This window comes from Pan troglodytes, chromosome 10, assembly GCF_028858775.2.
Source record: "Pan troglodytes isolate AG18354 chromosome 10, NHGRI_mPanTro3-v2.0_pri, whole genome shotgun sequence".
Taxonomy (NCBI): Eukaryota; Metazoa; Chordata; class Mammalia; order Primates; family Hominidae; genus Pan; species Pan troglodytes.
In genome coordinates, this window is record NC_072408.2 from 44578503 (window position 1) to 44593396 (window position 14894).

Here is a 14894-nt window from a genome sequence, read left to right on the forward strand (position 1 = left end):
ATAGAGTGACTTTTTGATTGCCTCTGGGGAATGATAAAACAAGTTTGCATTCTTGGAGTCATCTTTTTGAAGGGAAGAGTTTATAGGAGGCAAGACTCTTTCTGACCATTTTAAGAAACAGGCTAGTAACACTGTCCTCCCTGGAAAAGAGGTACAGGATACACTCTCCTTTCGCCTGAGTCTGTCTCCTTTTATTTTAGATTTATAATATTTCCTTACTGTTAGCCTCTCTGGTGGGATTACTTTGGTCATCAGCTAAGGAGAAATATTTTTCCTGTAGAATTAAGCAACTAGAGCATCTTAGATCCTAGCCTATTCATGTCATCAATCCTCTGAAGCCTGTGTATGCTCACTTCCCTTGCAGATGCATTATAAATCATATTTTCTCTCAGGCAGAATTATGGACATGTCACATGTAAAAATGGGTAAATATAAATATAACTGGGAAAAAACATAGCCATTTTTGAAAAAAAAATTACTGGGAAAAAATCTGTTCTTGCTTACTATTTGAACCATCTCAGAGAGATGGAAGGTTTTGATAACTTTCCGGGAGGTGATGTAACATCACCTTTGAGCTAATTCATGACCTGGAAAGGGAGGAGGGAGTAAAAAGAAAGAAAATGTCCTTGAAGGAGAGATCTTGGAATTTCAAGTGGCTATCACACTGTTAGAAATTGGTTCTGTTGGCCAGGTGCCATGGCTCACACCTGTAATCCCAACACTTTGGGAGGCTGAGGGGAGTGGATCACTTGAGGTCGGGAGGTTGAGACCAGCCTGGCCAACATAGTGAAACCTCATCTCTACTAAAAGTCAGGCATGGTGGTGGGCGCCTGTAATCCCAGCTACTTGGGAGACTGAGGCAGGAGAATCACTTGAACCTGGGAGGTGGAGGTTGCAGTGAACCGAGATCACGCCACTGCACTCCAGCCTGGGTGACAGAGCCAGATTCCTTCTCAAAAAAAAAAGAAAGAAAGAAAGAAAGAAAAAATTAAAAAGAAATTGGTTCTGTTTTTAAAATATATATTTTATAGTTTTTAAATTAAATTTCATGTTTTAAAAACTTATTTTAAACCTCACAGGGTCTTCCCCTAGCATAGCAGTTTCTAGGCAGGGCTTTCTTTCTTTTTTTAAAAATTTATATTTTTAGAGATGATCTCACTATGTTGCCCAGGCTGGAGTGCAGTGGGTATTCACAGGTGCAATCATAGTGCACTGCAACCTTGATACTCCTGGCCTCAAGTGATCCTCCTGCCTCAGCCTCTCAAGGAGCTGGGACTACAGGTGTGCACCCCTGCACGTGGTCTAGACTGGGCTTCCTACACCTTGGGTTCCCATCTCAGAACCTAAAATTTTTCCCAAAGAAATTATTTTACCACTTGCTTCTCCTAACTGTATGTCATGAATTAGGATCACTTAAGTGTGAGAGTTGCAGTACGTTCTTGAGGACGGTTCATCTAAAAGTGGCAGGTAGTAATTTTAAGACCTCGCACTCCCTTATAGATACACATCCACACCACGTCACACAGATTACATGGTTTTTGATCATGGAAACAACTCAGGAATTCAAAGACCTGGTTTCCTGTCCCAGCAAGTCTTTTTACTCTTTGAATCTTAGTTTATTCATCTGTAAAAGAGGATGGATGAAAGCCTTTCCCGATGCCTTCAGGCTCTGGTGAAACAACACTGTATTTTTCCCTTTGTAATAGTACAAATACTGAGACCCTTGTAAAGTATAAGGCACAGAAGACACTTCTATGCTGAGAGGCTGGAAAGGTTGAGCCACATCTTACTGGCAGAACTCTTCTCTTTGTAGGGCCAAGACCAGCTTCAAGTCTTCACGGTACCAGAAAACAACAACCTCACAGCACCTGAACCTCAAGAAGAGGTAAGACCAGATATACAGAGAATAGATTGGGCATTAGATTGACAGGGGTTTGGGAATAGGCTGGAATCTTCACCACAGGCTACAAGGGGAATCCGGCAGTGAACCATACCCTTAGGGCAGTCAAGCAGGTGGGAACCAGAGGAAACAAGAATGAACTGGGACTTCATGGTGTCTCCGTGCCCATTTTCCTATACTTGACCTTAAACTGGCCCTATCTTCTAGGTATTTATTTAATTAAATCTCAAATTATTTCAAAAAGGAGTTAAAGAGGTTAAGATATTTTTTAAAAATGCAAAAAGGTCATATTATACAGTAATGTGTTGCTCAACAACAGGGATATGCTCTGAGAAATGCATTATTAGACGATTTTGTCATTATGTGTGGCTGTATGGTATAGCCTATTGCTTCTAGGCTGCAAACCTATACAGCATGTTACTTTACTGAATTCTGTAGGCAGCTGTGACACAGTGGTTAATATTTGTGTATCTAAACATAGAAAAGTACAGTAAAAATAGCATATAGAAAATAAAAAGTGATACACTTGTATAGGGCACTATCATGAGTGGAGCTTGCAGGAGTGGAACCTGCTCTGGGTGAGTCAGTGAGTGAGTGGTAAGTGAATGTGAAGGCCTAGGACATTACTTACACTCCTGTAGACTATAAACACTGTACACTTAGGCTACACCATTAAAAATATTTTTCTTTTCTTTTTTTTTTTTTTGAGACGGAGTTTCACTCTTGTTGCCCAGGTTGGAGTGCAATGGCATGATCTCGGCTCACCGCAGCCTTGGCCTCTGGGTTCCAGCAATTCTCCTGCCTCAGCCTCCCGAGTAGCTGGAATTACAGGCATGTGCCACCACGCCCAGCTAATTTTGTACTTTTAGTAGAGACGGGGTTTCTCCATGTTGGTCAGGCTGGTCTCAAACTCCCGACCTCAGGTGATGCACCTGCCTTGGCCTCCCAAAGTGCTGGGGTTACAGGCGGGAGCCACCACACCCGGCCAAAAAATATTTTCTTTATATCCTTATTCTATAAGCTTTTTTCCGTATTTTTTCTGTTTCTTTTTAAAACTTTTTTGTTAAAAACTAAGACACAGAGCTGGGTGTTGTGGCATGTGCCTGTAGTAGTTCCAGCGATGCAGGAGGCTGAGGCAGAAGGATCACTTGAGCCCACGAGTTCAAATACAACCTGGGCAACATAGCTAGACACCATCTATAAACAAGTAAATAAAAACACACAAACATACACATTGGCCTACGGTCAGGATCACCCATATCACTGTCTTCTACCTTTACATTTTGTCCCACTAGAAGGTCTTCGGGGCACTATCACAAATGGACCTGTCATCTCCGGTAATAACAACGCCTCCTCCTGAAGGATCTACTTGAGGCTGTTTTACAGTTAATGTTTTTTTAAATAAGCAGAACTTTTTTTTTTTTTTTGAGATGGAGTCTCTCTCTGTCGCCCAGGCTGGAGTACAGTGTACAGTGGCACAATCTCGGCTCACTGCAACCTCCGCCTCCCGGGTTCAAGTGATTCTCCCGCCTCAGCCTCCTGAGTAGCTGGGATTACAGGCGGTGGCGCCACCATGCCTGGCTAATTTTTGTATTTTTGGTAGAGACGGGGTTTCACCATGTTGGTCAGGCTGGTCTGGAACTCCTGACCTCGTGATCCTCCTGCCTCAGCCTCCCAAAATGCTGGGATGCTGGGATTACAGGCGTGAGCCAATGCACCTGGCCAATTAGCAGAACTTTTTTTTTAATAAGTAGGAAACACACTAAAATAATAATAAAAAGTATTGTAGGCTGATGTGGTGGTTCATGCCAGTAATCCCAGCACTTTGGGAGGCTGAGGCAGGCAGATCACTTGAGGCCAGGAGTTCAAGACCAGCCTGACCAACATGGTGAAACTCCATCTCTACTAAAAATACAAAAATTAGCCGGGCATGGTGGCACACACCCGTAATCCCAGCTACTTGGAAGGCTGTGGCATGAGAACATGAGAATCACTTGAACCCGGGACATAGAAGCTGCAGTGAGCCAGGATTGTGCCACTGCACTCCAACCTGGGCAATGGAGTGAGACTGTGTCTCAAAAATAATATATATAGAAAAATATTTTTAAAAGCATAGTATATTAAATACATCAAGTAATATAGTTGTTTATTGTTATTAAGTGTTATGTACTGTACATAATTGCATGTGCTATACTTTTTACAACTGGCAGCACTGTAAGTTTGTTTATACAAGCATCATCACAAATATGTGAGTAATGTGTTGTGCTGTGATGTTATGAAAGCTACAATGTTAACAATAGCTGCCACGTCACTAGGCAATAGAAATTTTTCAGCTCCATTAAAATGTTATGGGACCACCTATGTATATAGAGTCCATTGTTGATCAAAACGTCATTATGCGGCATGTGAACTGCATATTTATATATGTTTATTATATTAACATACACACATATACACAACATACAGCAGAAAAACTCAGAATTATATGAGACAGGATAGTGATGTAAAATGGAGCCATGAATTAGGCAAGTATAAAAAATGCATTCTATAAAATAAGCTTACTAAGGATGACCAATGGTTCCAGACTTTCTAAAATCCAAGAAGAGAAAAACCTGATCAGTTAACCCAATTCACAATGCTCATTCCTTAAGGAGGCTAGGTGCCGGGGCTCACGCCTGTAATCCCAGCACTTTGGGAGGCTGAGGTGGGAGGATCACTTGAGCCCAGGAGTTCAAGACCATTCTAGGCAACAAAATTTTTTTTTAATAAATTAGCCAGGCATGGTTGTGTGCGCCTGTAGTCCTAGCTACTCAGAGGCTGAGGTAAGAATACTTGAGCCCTGGAGTTCAAGGCTACAGTTAGCTATGATTGTGCCACTACACTCCAGCCTGGGAGACAGAGCAAGACTATGTCTCAAAAAGAAAAAAAAAGAAATTCTCCTGTGAATCATCATAAAGACATTGTGAATGATGTAATGAACAATATCTGCAACAAGTCCTTGCAATAATCCCAACAACCAGTTTCACATTGCCTCCCTCAAGAGAGGCCAGTGGCATTACATGAAGTATAATTCAGTAGAAGCAAACTGAGTTTAACCCCTCCATAAGTGGTTGGTGGGAAGGCAGGTCAACACCTAACACAATCATGTTTACTTTCCAGGTATCTACAAGTGAAAATCCACAACTCTGAAGAGAAACTGCCAAGACTCCTCCTGCCCCAAACCTCACCAGAGAAGCTCTTCAACCAGAGGGTATAGGTCAGAGGGATATAAGAGCCAGCATCCATCCCTGGGTTCTCAGTAGGAATGCTGGTGCTGTCTAAAGACCTGGCATTAATGGAGGCGGAGGAGCAGCCTTATGGGAGGGATGGAGGGAGGCAGGCTGGGGAGAAGAGAACATTAGACTCAGGGAATATTTAATTCTGGTTTTAGCATTATTAGAATAAGACTTTATACATTAACTAAAGTGGAGCTTTAATCACTATAAAAAGCAAAAGTATCTATAGACACAGACACTTGTCTATACAGAGACATAACCACACACACTCAGAGGATAGTGAACAAATCTGTCTTTGACTTACGACCCATTTTGCAAGACTTAAAGCCAGAAGAACACATTTTCAGATTGTTAAATAAAGTCTGATTCTGACTATCTGTGGATTGTTTATTTGACAAAGGGCATTGTTGCAACCCAGCACACTGTTTTCCACTTAGGTATGGTTATTGATTCTGCCCCAGGTTCAGAAAGCTTTAGTCACATCCCTGACCCCCAGCTCACCCTAACTCCTGACTGTAATTCTTTTATGATACCAAGGGCCACAGACTGTTCTCTTTAATCCTGCATGTGCTCCCCACTCCCCACTTTGGTTGATAAACAGATACACTTGGAAAGGGGTAATAACATTTTAGAGCTATATCTAGTGTTTACAATTTAGTACTTGGTATGAGTAAGGGTCTGAGCACAAGAGAGGAAGATATGAAACCGAAAGGATACAAAGTATAATAATAACAATCATATCGGCTGGGTGCGGTGGCTCACAGCTACAATCCCAGCACTTTGGGAGGCCGAGGCCGGTGGATCACCTGAGGTTGGGAGTTCGAGACCAGCCTGACTGACATGGAGAAACCCTGTCTCTACTAAAAAAATACAAAATCAGCCAGGCGTGGTGGTGCATACCTGTAATCGCAGCAACTCGGGAGGCTGAGGTGGGAGAATCGTTTGAACCCAGGAGGCGGAGGTTGCAGTGAGCCAAGATTGTGCCATTGCACTCCAGCCTGGGGAACAAGAGTGAAACTGTCTCAAAAAAAAAAAAAAAAAAAACCTATCCTAGAAATGGCATAAAATTTGGAGTCAGAAGTCCTGGATTCTTTTGGGAGGCCAACAGGGGAAGACTGCTTGAGCCCAGGAGTTGGAGACTAGCCTGGGCAAGATGATGAGACCTCTATCTCTTATTTTTAAAAAAAATTTTAAAGGGCTGGATGTGGTGGCTCACACCTTTAATCCCAGCACTTTGGGAGGCTGAGGCGGGAGGATAACTTGAGCCCAGGAGTTTTACACCAGCCTGGGCAACATAGACCCCCATCTCTACAAAAAATTTAAAAACTAGGCCAGGCACGGTAGAGCGCACCTATACTCCCAGCCACTTAGGAGGCTGAGGAGGGAGGGTCACTCCAGCCTGGGAGGTTGAGTCTGCAAGGAGCAACGATCATACCACTGCATGCCAACCTGAGTGACAGAGGGAGACTCTGTCTTAAAAAGAAAAAGAAAAAAAAAAAAAAAAAGGCCGGGCACGGTGGCTTACACCTGTAATCCCAGCACTTTGGGAGGCCGAGGCGGGTGTGTCACAAGGTCAAGAGTTCAAGACCAGCCTGGCCAACATGGTGAAACCCCATCTCTACTAAAAATACAAAAATTAGCCAGGCGTGGTAGCGCACACCTGTAGTCCCAGCTACTCAGGAAGCTGAGGCAGGAGTATTGCTTTAACCTGGGAGGCAGAGGTTGCAGTGAGCCAAGATTGCGCAGCCTGGGTGACAAAGCAAGACACTGTCTCAAAAAAAAAAGAAAAAGTTAAAAAAGGAAGTCTTGGATTCAAGTCCTATCATTACTTTATATGAAAATATTTGTGACATTTTCAAAATAGCTCTGAAGTCCTGCCAACTTGATAAATGCCACATAAATGCCAAAACCTTTCCATCCTTGCTCTTGTTTTTAGAGGTGATGATATCACCATTCGTTCAGTCATTCTGCAAGCATTTACTGAGCATCAACCGTCTACCAAGCACTGAGTACTAGTACTAGGAACGAGGGAAACGATGAGGGGTGTTAAAAATAAGATATTTAACGAGACAGAATACTGAGCAAAGAGCAGAATGGGCAAGATTTAGTGATGGGCTAGAAGGGGACACATGATGAAAAGTGAGGTGTTTTTCTTTTGTTTTGTTTTGTTTTGTTTGAGATGGAGTCTTGCTCTGTTGCCCAGGCTGGAGTGCAATGGTGCAATCTCGGCTCACTGCAACCTCCGCCTCCCTGGTTCAAGTGATTCCCTAAGCCTCCAAGTAGCTGGGATTACAGGCGCACACCACCACACCCTGCTAACTGTATTTTTAGTAGAGATGGGGTTTCACCATGTTGGCCAGGCTGATCTCGAACTCCTGACCTCAGGTGATCCACCCGCCACGGCCTCCCAAAGTGCTAGGATTACAGGTGTGAGCCATCACACCTGGCCAGGAATTATTCTAAGTTAGGCTTGAGAGACTAGAACTTGGTGGTGTCTTTCCTTTTAACAATGACCGCAGAAAGAAGTATATTTATGTGGGTTCTCTGGTTGCAAGCAACAAACTGACAAAATTAAGCAATAAACGATATGTTGGGGCTGAGTGTGGTGGCTCTCACCTGTAATCCCAGCACTTTGGGAAGCAGAGGCTGGAGGATCGCTTGAGTTCAGGAGTTCAAGTACAGCCTGGGTAACATAGTGAGACCCCATCTCTACAAAAAGTTAGCCAGGCCTGGTGGCATGTACCTGTGGTCCCAGCTACTTGGGAGGCTGAGATGGGAGGATCGCTTGAGCCTGGAAGGCAGAGGTTGCAGTGAGCCATGGTTGCACCACTGCACTCCAGCCTGGGCAACAGAGCGAGACTCTGTCTGAAAGAAAAGGATATGTTGGGGCCGGGCACAGTGGCTCATGCCTGTAATCCCAGCACTTTGGGAGACCGAGATGGGCAGATTGCTTCTGATCTCATGGCAAATCCAGGAGTTTGAGACCAGCCTTGGCAACACGATGAAACCCCGTCTCTACCAAAAAATAACAAAAATTAGCTGGGCATGGTGTTGTGAACCTGTAATCACAGCTAATCTGGAGGCTGAGGCACTGAGAATTGTTTGAATCCGGGAGCCAGAGGTTGCAGTGAGCTGAGATTGCATCACTGCACTCTAGCCTGGGCAACAGAGTGAGACCCTGTCTCAAAAAAAAAAAAAAAAAAAAAAAGATAAAAGGATATGTTGATATTAGACAGCTCATAGAGCCAAAAAAAGAACCAGGCTGCAGGAAGGACAAGAGCCAGCCCCTGGATGTCTGCAGCAGGAATGTGTGGACAGCCCCTCCAGCAGCTGCCACCTTCTGCCACTGTGTTCTCTCCAGATCCACATTCCCTAGAGAAAATTCAACTGGCCCAATTTGCATGATGTGTCCATCCTATGGCCAGGGAAATGGCGAACTGTGACTGACACTATTACCAGACATGTTAGTGCCTATGACGAGAAGAAGACCAGTGATAGGAGGGGATCATGATAAGGAGGGTGAATTTTTTATTTTTTTTAATTTTTTTGAGACAGTCTCACTCTGTTGCCCAGGCTGGAGTGCAATGGTACTATCTCAGCTCACTGCAAACTCCACCTCCTGGGTTCAAGCAATTCTCCTGCTTCAGCCTCCCGAGTAGCTGGGATTACAGGCATGCACCATCATGCCCGACTGATTTTGTATTTTTAGTAGAGATGGGGTTCCTCCATGCTGGTCTCGAACTCCCGACCTCAGGTGATCTGCCCGCCTCGGCCTCCCAAAGTGCTGGGGTTACAAGCATGAGCCACTGCGCCTGGCCAGAAATGTTCTTAATTTTAATTATGGTGATAGTTTTATGGGTATATACATGTGTCAAAGCTTATCAAATTGCATATTTTATGTGCAATTTACTGTGCATCAATTATACCTTGATTAAGCTATAAAACAAACTCTAGGTGTCCCCTACAAGCACTGGATGCAAGGAATTTGTAGTCCTTGCAGGATGTTCCAGTAGATATGTTCATTTAGGAGCTGGAAATACATGTTTATATTTGGGAGTCATTTTTTCCAGAATCTAATCCTGTTACTCCTTTTTCTTTTCTCTTTTTTTTTTTTTTTTTTTTTTTTTTTGAGACGAGGGCTCATTCTTGCCGAGGCTGGAGTGCAGTGGCACCATCTCAGGCTCACTGCAACCTCTGCTTCCTGAGCTCAAGCGATTCTCCCACCTCAGCCTCCTGAGTAGCTGGGCTACAGGTACGTGCTACCATACCCGGCTAATTTTTGCATTTTTTGTAGAGATGGGATTTCGCCATGATGGCCAGGCTGATGTTACTCTTTAAAAAGCATCATCTGGCCGGGCACAGTGGCTCACGCCTGTAATCCCAGCACTTTGGGAGGCCGAGGCAGGCAGATCACAAAGTCAGGAGTTCAAGACCAGCCTGACCAACATAGTGAAACCCCGCTTCTACTAAAAATACAAAAAATTAGCTGGGCATGGTGGCATGCACCTGTAGTCCCAGCTACTCAGGAGGCTGAGGCAGGAGAATCGCTTCAGCCCGGGAAGTGGAGGTTGTGGTGAGCTGAGATAGCACCACTGCACTCCAGCCTGGGCAACAGAGCGAGACTCCGTCTCAAAAAAAAAAAAAACATCATCTTTGCTTTGGGAGGCCAAGGCTTGAGGATTGCTTCAGCCCAAGAGTTCAAGGCCAGCCTGGGTGACAAAGCAAAACCCCATCTCCACAAAAAATTAAAAATTAGCTGGGCATGGTGGCACATGCTTGTAGCCCCAACCACTCTGGAGGCCGACGCAGGAGGGTATCTTGAGCTCACATCAAAGCTGCAGTGATCTTTGATCACACCATTGCACTCCAACCAGCCTGGGCAACAGAGCGAGACCCAGTCTCAAACAAAAAAAAGAAAGAAAGAAAAAAGAAAAGGATCATCTTCAAAGGATCTCTACTGCATACAGCAGTAATGGAGAGCTTACATTTCCCCCTGAGAGGAGAGTTGTTCTTCAAATTATAAAAGCCCTACTGCCTGTCCTTTTTCATAGCTCTCCTAAAAGGTGTTCCACTCCCAGGCTAGGCGCAGTGGCTCACTCCTGTAATCCCAGCACTTTGGGAGGCCAAGGCGGACGGATCACAAGGTCAAGAGATCAAGACCATCCTGGCCAACATGGTGAAACCCCGTCTCTAATAAAAATACAAAAATTAACAGAGTGTGGGCCGGGCGTGGTGGCTCACACCTGTAATCCCAGCACTTTGGGAGGCTGAGGCGGGCGGATCACGAGGTCAGGAGATCGAGACCATCCTGGCTAACATGGTGAAACCCCGTCTCTACTAAAAATACAAAAAAATTAGCTGGGCGTGGTGGTGGGCGCCTGTGGTCCCAGCTACTCGGGAGGCTGAGGCAGGAGAATGGCGTGAACCCGGGAGGCGGAGCTTGCAGTGAGCCGAGATCGCGCCACTGTACTCCAGCCTGGGCGACAGAGCTAGACTCCATCTCAAAAAAAAAAAAAAAAAAAAAGAAATTGAGTGTGGTGGCACATGCCTGTAGTCTCAGCTACTCGGGAAGCTGAGGCAGAAGAATCACTTGAACCCAGGAGGCGGAGGTTGCAGTGAGCCGAGATCGCGCCACTGCACTCCAGCCTGGTGACCAAGCAAGACTACATCTCATAAATAAATAAGATAAAATAAAAGATGTTCCACTCCGTTGGCATTCAGAATCACTGCTGGGAGTGACACAGGGAAAATGCTGGGAACAGAGGCCCCTAGCTGCACAAGGCCCTCAATCCTTTTCTCTCCAGGGCTTTCCCTCCTCTCCTCAGGAGACTGATCCTCTTTGGCGTGAGCCAGAGACTTCTAGGGACTTACAGTCTGGTGGGGCAGACAAGCAGTAACTGCTGCAATAGAGGCACACCTGAAGTGGAAAATTTTACTAAATTGTGAGGTTGGCACTTTGTTTGTGTATAACCCTACTGAGAGCTCCGAGGAGGCAGGGGAAAGTGCCCATATGCTTACCTAGGGTGGATAGTGCCATTTGGGGAACAGCTTGTTTACCCTAACTGACAAAATGGTAATGTCCAGGGGAAAGACTGCCATCCTGGCAGCAGCACAAGGTGGGGCTGAAGGCCATAAAACTGGGTGGAGATGAATGTCTCTTGTCTCCTCCCCTAAGGCCCCTTGAGGTCTATTGACAAAAGGACGGCCTCTGCAGTTTCTGAGGTTTAGCATTTAATCCTTGGAGAACACTGGTAGTTTACCACCACAAGCCTTCATTCATCATCTATCTGTATGCCTCTCTACATAGAATTAATTGCAAGAACATCCTCCAGTCCCTGCCCTCCAGCAGTTTGAAGGACATACTGACAGACTAGGTAAGACATGCAGAGAGCTCGAGACATGACATATCCAGATAAACAGCACACACACCAGAGAGCACAATACGCACACTGCTTACAATAGTATTTATTTTACACCAAACTGGGTGCTGAGCTTGTGCATATTGGATCTATTTTTCTGTATGACTACACTTTTAAAATGAGGTATGTTGGCTGGGAGCAGTGGCTCACGCCTATAATCCCAGCACTTTGGGAGGCCGAGGCAGGTGGATCACTCAAGGTCAGGAGTTTGAGACCAGCCTGGCCAACATGGTGAAACCCTGTCTCTACTAAAAATGCAAAAGTTAGCCAGGCCTGGTGGTGTGGACCTGTAATCCCAGCTACTCTGGAGGCTAAGGCATGAGAATCACTTGAACCCGGGAGGCAGAGGTTGCAGTGAGCTGAGATGGAGCCACTGCACTCCAACCTGGACGACAGTGTGAGACTCCACCTCAAAAAATAAAATGAGGTATGTGACTACATAAAAAAATAAATAAATAATGTATCAGGCCAGGCGTGGTGGCTCATGCCTGTAATCCCAGCGCTTTGGGAGGCTGAGCCGGGTGGATCACCTGAGGTCAGGAGTTCGAGACCAGCCTGGCCAACATGGCGAAACTCTGTCTCTACTAAAAATACAAAAAATTATCCGGGCCTGATGGCAGATGCCTGTAATCCCAGCTATTTGGGAGGCTGAGGCAGAAGAATTGCTTGAATCTGGGAGGCGGAGGTTGCAGTGAGCCGATATCACGCCATTGCACTCCAGCCTGGGTGATAGAGCAAGACTCTGTCTCAAAAAAAAAAAAAAAAAAAAAAAAAATCAAGTATCAGCAAACCTTCTAAGGTTACATTTTATTCATTTTTATTATTATTATTATTATTTTTGAGATGGAGTCTCACCCTGTTGCCAGGCTGGAGTGCAGTGGCGTGATCTCTGCTCACTGAAACCTCCGCCTCCCAGGTTTAAGCGATTCTCCTGCCTCAGCGTCTTGAGCAGCTGGGATAACAAGCATGTGCCACCATGCTCGACTAATTTTTGTATTTTTATTAGAGTCGGGGTTTCACCATGTTGGCCAGGATGGTCTCGATCTCTCAACCTTGTGATCTGCCCGCCTTGGCCTCCCAAAGTGCTGGGATTACAGGCATGAGCCACTGTGCCTGGCCTATTTTTATTTTTTTAATGTTTAATTTTTGTGGGTTCATAGGAGGTATATATATTTATGGGGTACATGAGATTTTTTTTTTTTTTTGAGACATAGTCTTGCTCCGTCGCCCAGGCTGGAGTGCAGTGGCACAGTCTCAGCTCACTGCAAGCTCTGCCTCCCGGGTTCATGCCATTCTCCTGCCTCAGCCTCCCGAGTAGCTGGGACTACAGGTGCCTGCCACCACACCTGCCTAATTTTTTGTATTTTTAGTAGAGACGGGGTTTCACCATGTTAGCCAGGATGGTCTTGATCTCCTGACTTTGTGATCCGCCTGCCAAAGTGCTGGGATTACAGGTGTGAGCCACCACGCCTGGCCTCATGAGATGTTTTGATATAAGCATGCAATGCATAATAAAATCATATCATGGAGAATGGAGTATCCATCCCCTTAAGCATTTATCTTTTGTGTTAAAAACAATCCAATTATACTATTTTAGTTATTTTTAAATGTACAATTAAGTTATTATTTATAGTCACCCTGTTGTGCTACCAAATAGTAGGTCTTAAGGTCTTATTCTTTTTTTTTTTTTTTTTTTTTGTACCCATTAATCATCCCCACCTCCCTCCCTAAGGTTACTTTTTTTTGGTTGAGGGGAAAGGGTCTTGCTATATCTCCCAGGCTGGAGTGCAGCCTTCACCCCCAGGGCTCAAGTGATCCTCCCACCTCAGCCTCCTGACTAGCTGGGACCACAGGTGCATGCCACGACTCCTGACTAACTTTTTTTGTATTTTGTAGAGACAGGGTTTCAACATGTTGCCCAGGCTGGTCTCAAACTCCTAGGCTTAAGTGATCTGCCCACCTTGGCCTCCCAAAGTGCTGGGATTATAGGTGTAAGGTTACTTTTCTTTTTCTTTTTTTTTTTTTTTTGAGTCAGAGTCTCACTCTGTTGCCCAGGCTGGAGTGCGTTGGTGCAATCTCGGCTCACTGCAACCTCCACCTCCAGGGTGCAAAAGATTCTCCTGCCTCAGACTCCGAAGTAGCTGGGATTACAGGCTCCTGCCACCACACTCAGCTAATTTTTGTATTTTAAGTAGAGACGTGGTTTTGCCATGTTGGCCAGGCTGATCTCGAACTCCTGACCTCAGGTGATCTGCCTGCCTTGGCCTCCCAAAGTGCTGAGATTACAGGCGTGAGCCACTGCGCCCCACCAGTTACCTTTTAAAGAGAAAAAAAAGATGCTTATTGAAAGAACATTACTAACAACTGTCGAAATTGTGAAAGTGACAGCAAATCAGTAGAGTCAGTCAGTTGAGCCAGATAGCCTCTGAGTCTGTAGTTCTTTTTTTTTTTTTTTTGTCGCCCAGGCTGGAGTGCAGTGGCACAATCTCGGCTCACTGCAACCTCCGCCTCCCGGGTTCAAGCGATTCTCCTGCCTCAGCCTCCCCATTAGCTTGGATTACAGGCGCCTGCCACCACGTCCAGCTAATTTTTGTATTTTTAGTAGAGACAGGGTTTCACTGTGTTGGCCAGGCTGGTCTCAAACTCCTGACCTTGTGATCCACCCGCCTCGGCCTCCCAAAGTGCTGGGATTACAAGTGTGAGCCACTGCGCCTGGCTGAGTCTATAGTTCTAAACAATCTTCAACACATAATAGAAAATGTGAAAGAGACAAACCCAGGTCCAAGAACGATCTGAACTTCTCCTGGAATTCATGATCAAGGTGGACAGCTAGAAGTATGTCAATGCCAGCAATTGTCCTCCTTTGGATTTAGCCCTCTTGGATTTTAATTTCCTTTTCTCTTGGATATTCTCTTATCTAAGGACAAGCCAGGCTCACCTTTCTTTTATTAAGTTACATATGCACAGCTGGCATGTCACTTTCTTTGCCTTTCTTGGTTGGATTGGCATTTTCCCATGCACATATTTACATATATTTCTCACAATATATTTATATAAAATGAATTTCATCACTTTTTTATTGTTTGTTTTCCTCCTGTATTTGTGTTTGTTTTTTTCTTTTGAGACGGAGTTTTGCTGTTGTTGCCCAGGCTGGAGTGCAATGGTGTGATCTCGCCTCACTGCAACCTCTGCCTCCCAGGTTCAAGCAATTCTCGTGCCTCAGCCTCCAGAGTAGCTGGGATTACAGGTGTGTGCCACCACACCCAGCGGATTTTGTATTTTTAGTAGAGACAGGGTTTC

General features: G+C 45.0%; 1 protein-coding gene across 4 annotated transcripts in view; it reads left to right on the forward strand.

Annotated features, from left to right (window-relative positions):
• The window catches only part of BIN2 (bridging integrator 2), a 43196-nt gene extending 37646 nt beyond the window's left edge, over positions 1–5550 (forward strand). For all 4 annotated transcript variants that reach the window (XM_009425372.3, XM_001148380.5, XM_009425373.4 and 1 more), the window contains 2 exons: positions 1814–1885; positions 5060–5550. In XM_009425372.3, the coding sequence (XP_009423647.3) occupies positions 1814–1885; positions 5060–5089 (102 nt within the window). In that variant the 3' untranslated portion in view covers positions 5090–5550. The remainder of the gene's footprint in view (positions 1–1813; positions 1886–5059) is intronic.
• The last annotated feature ends 9344 nt before the right edge of the window (positions 5551–14894 follow it).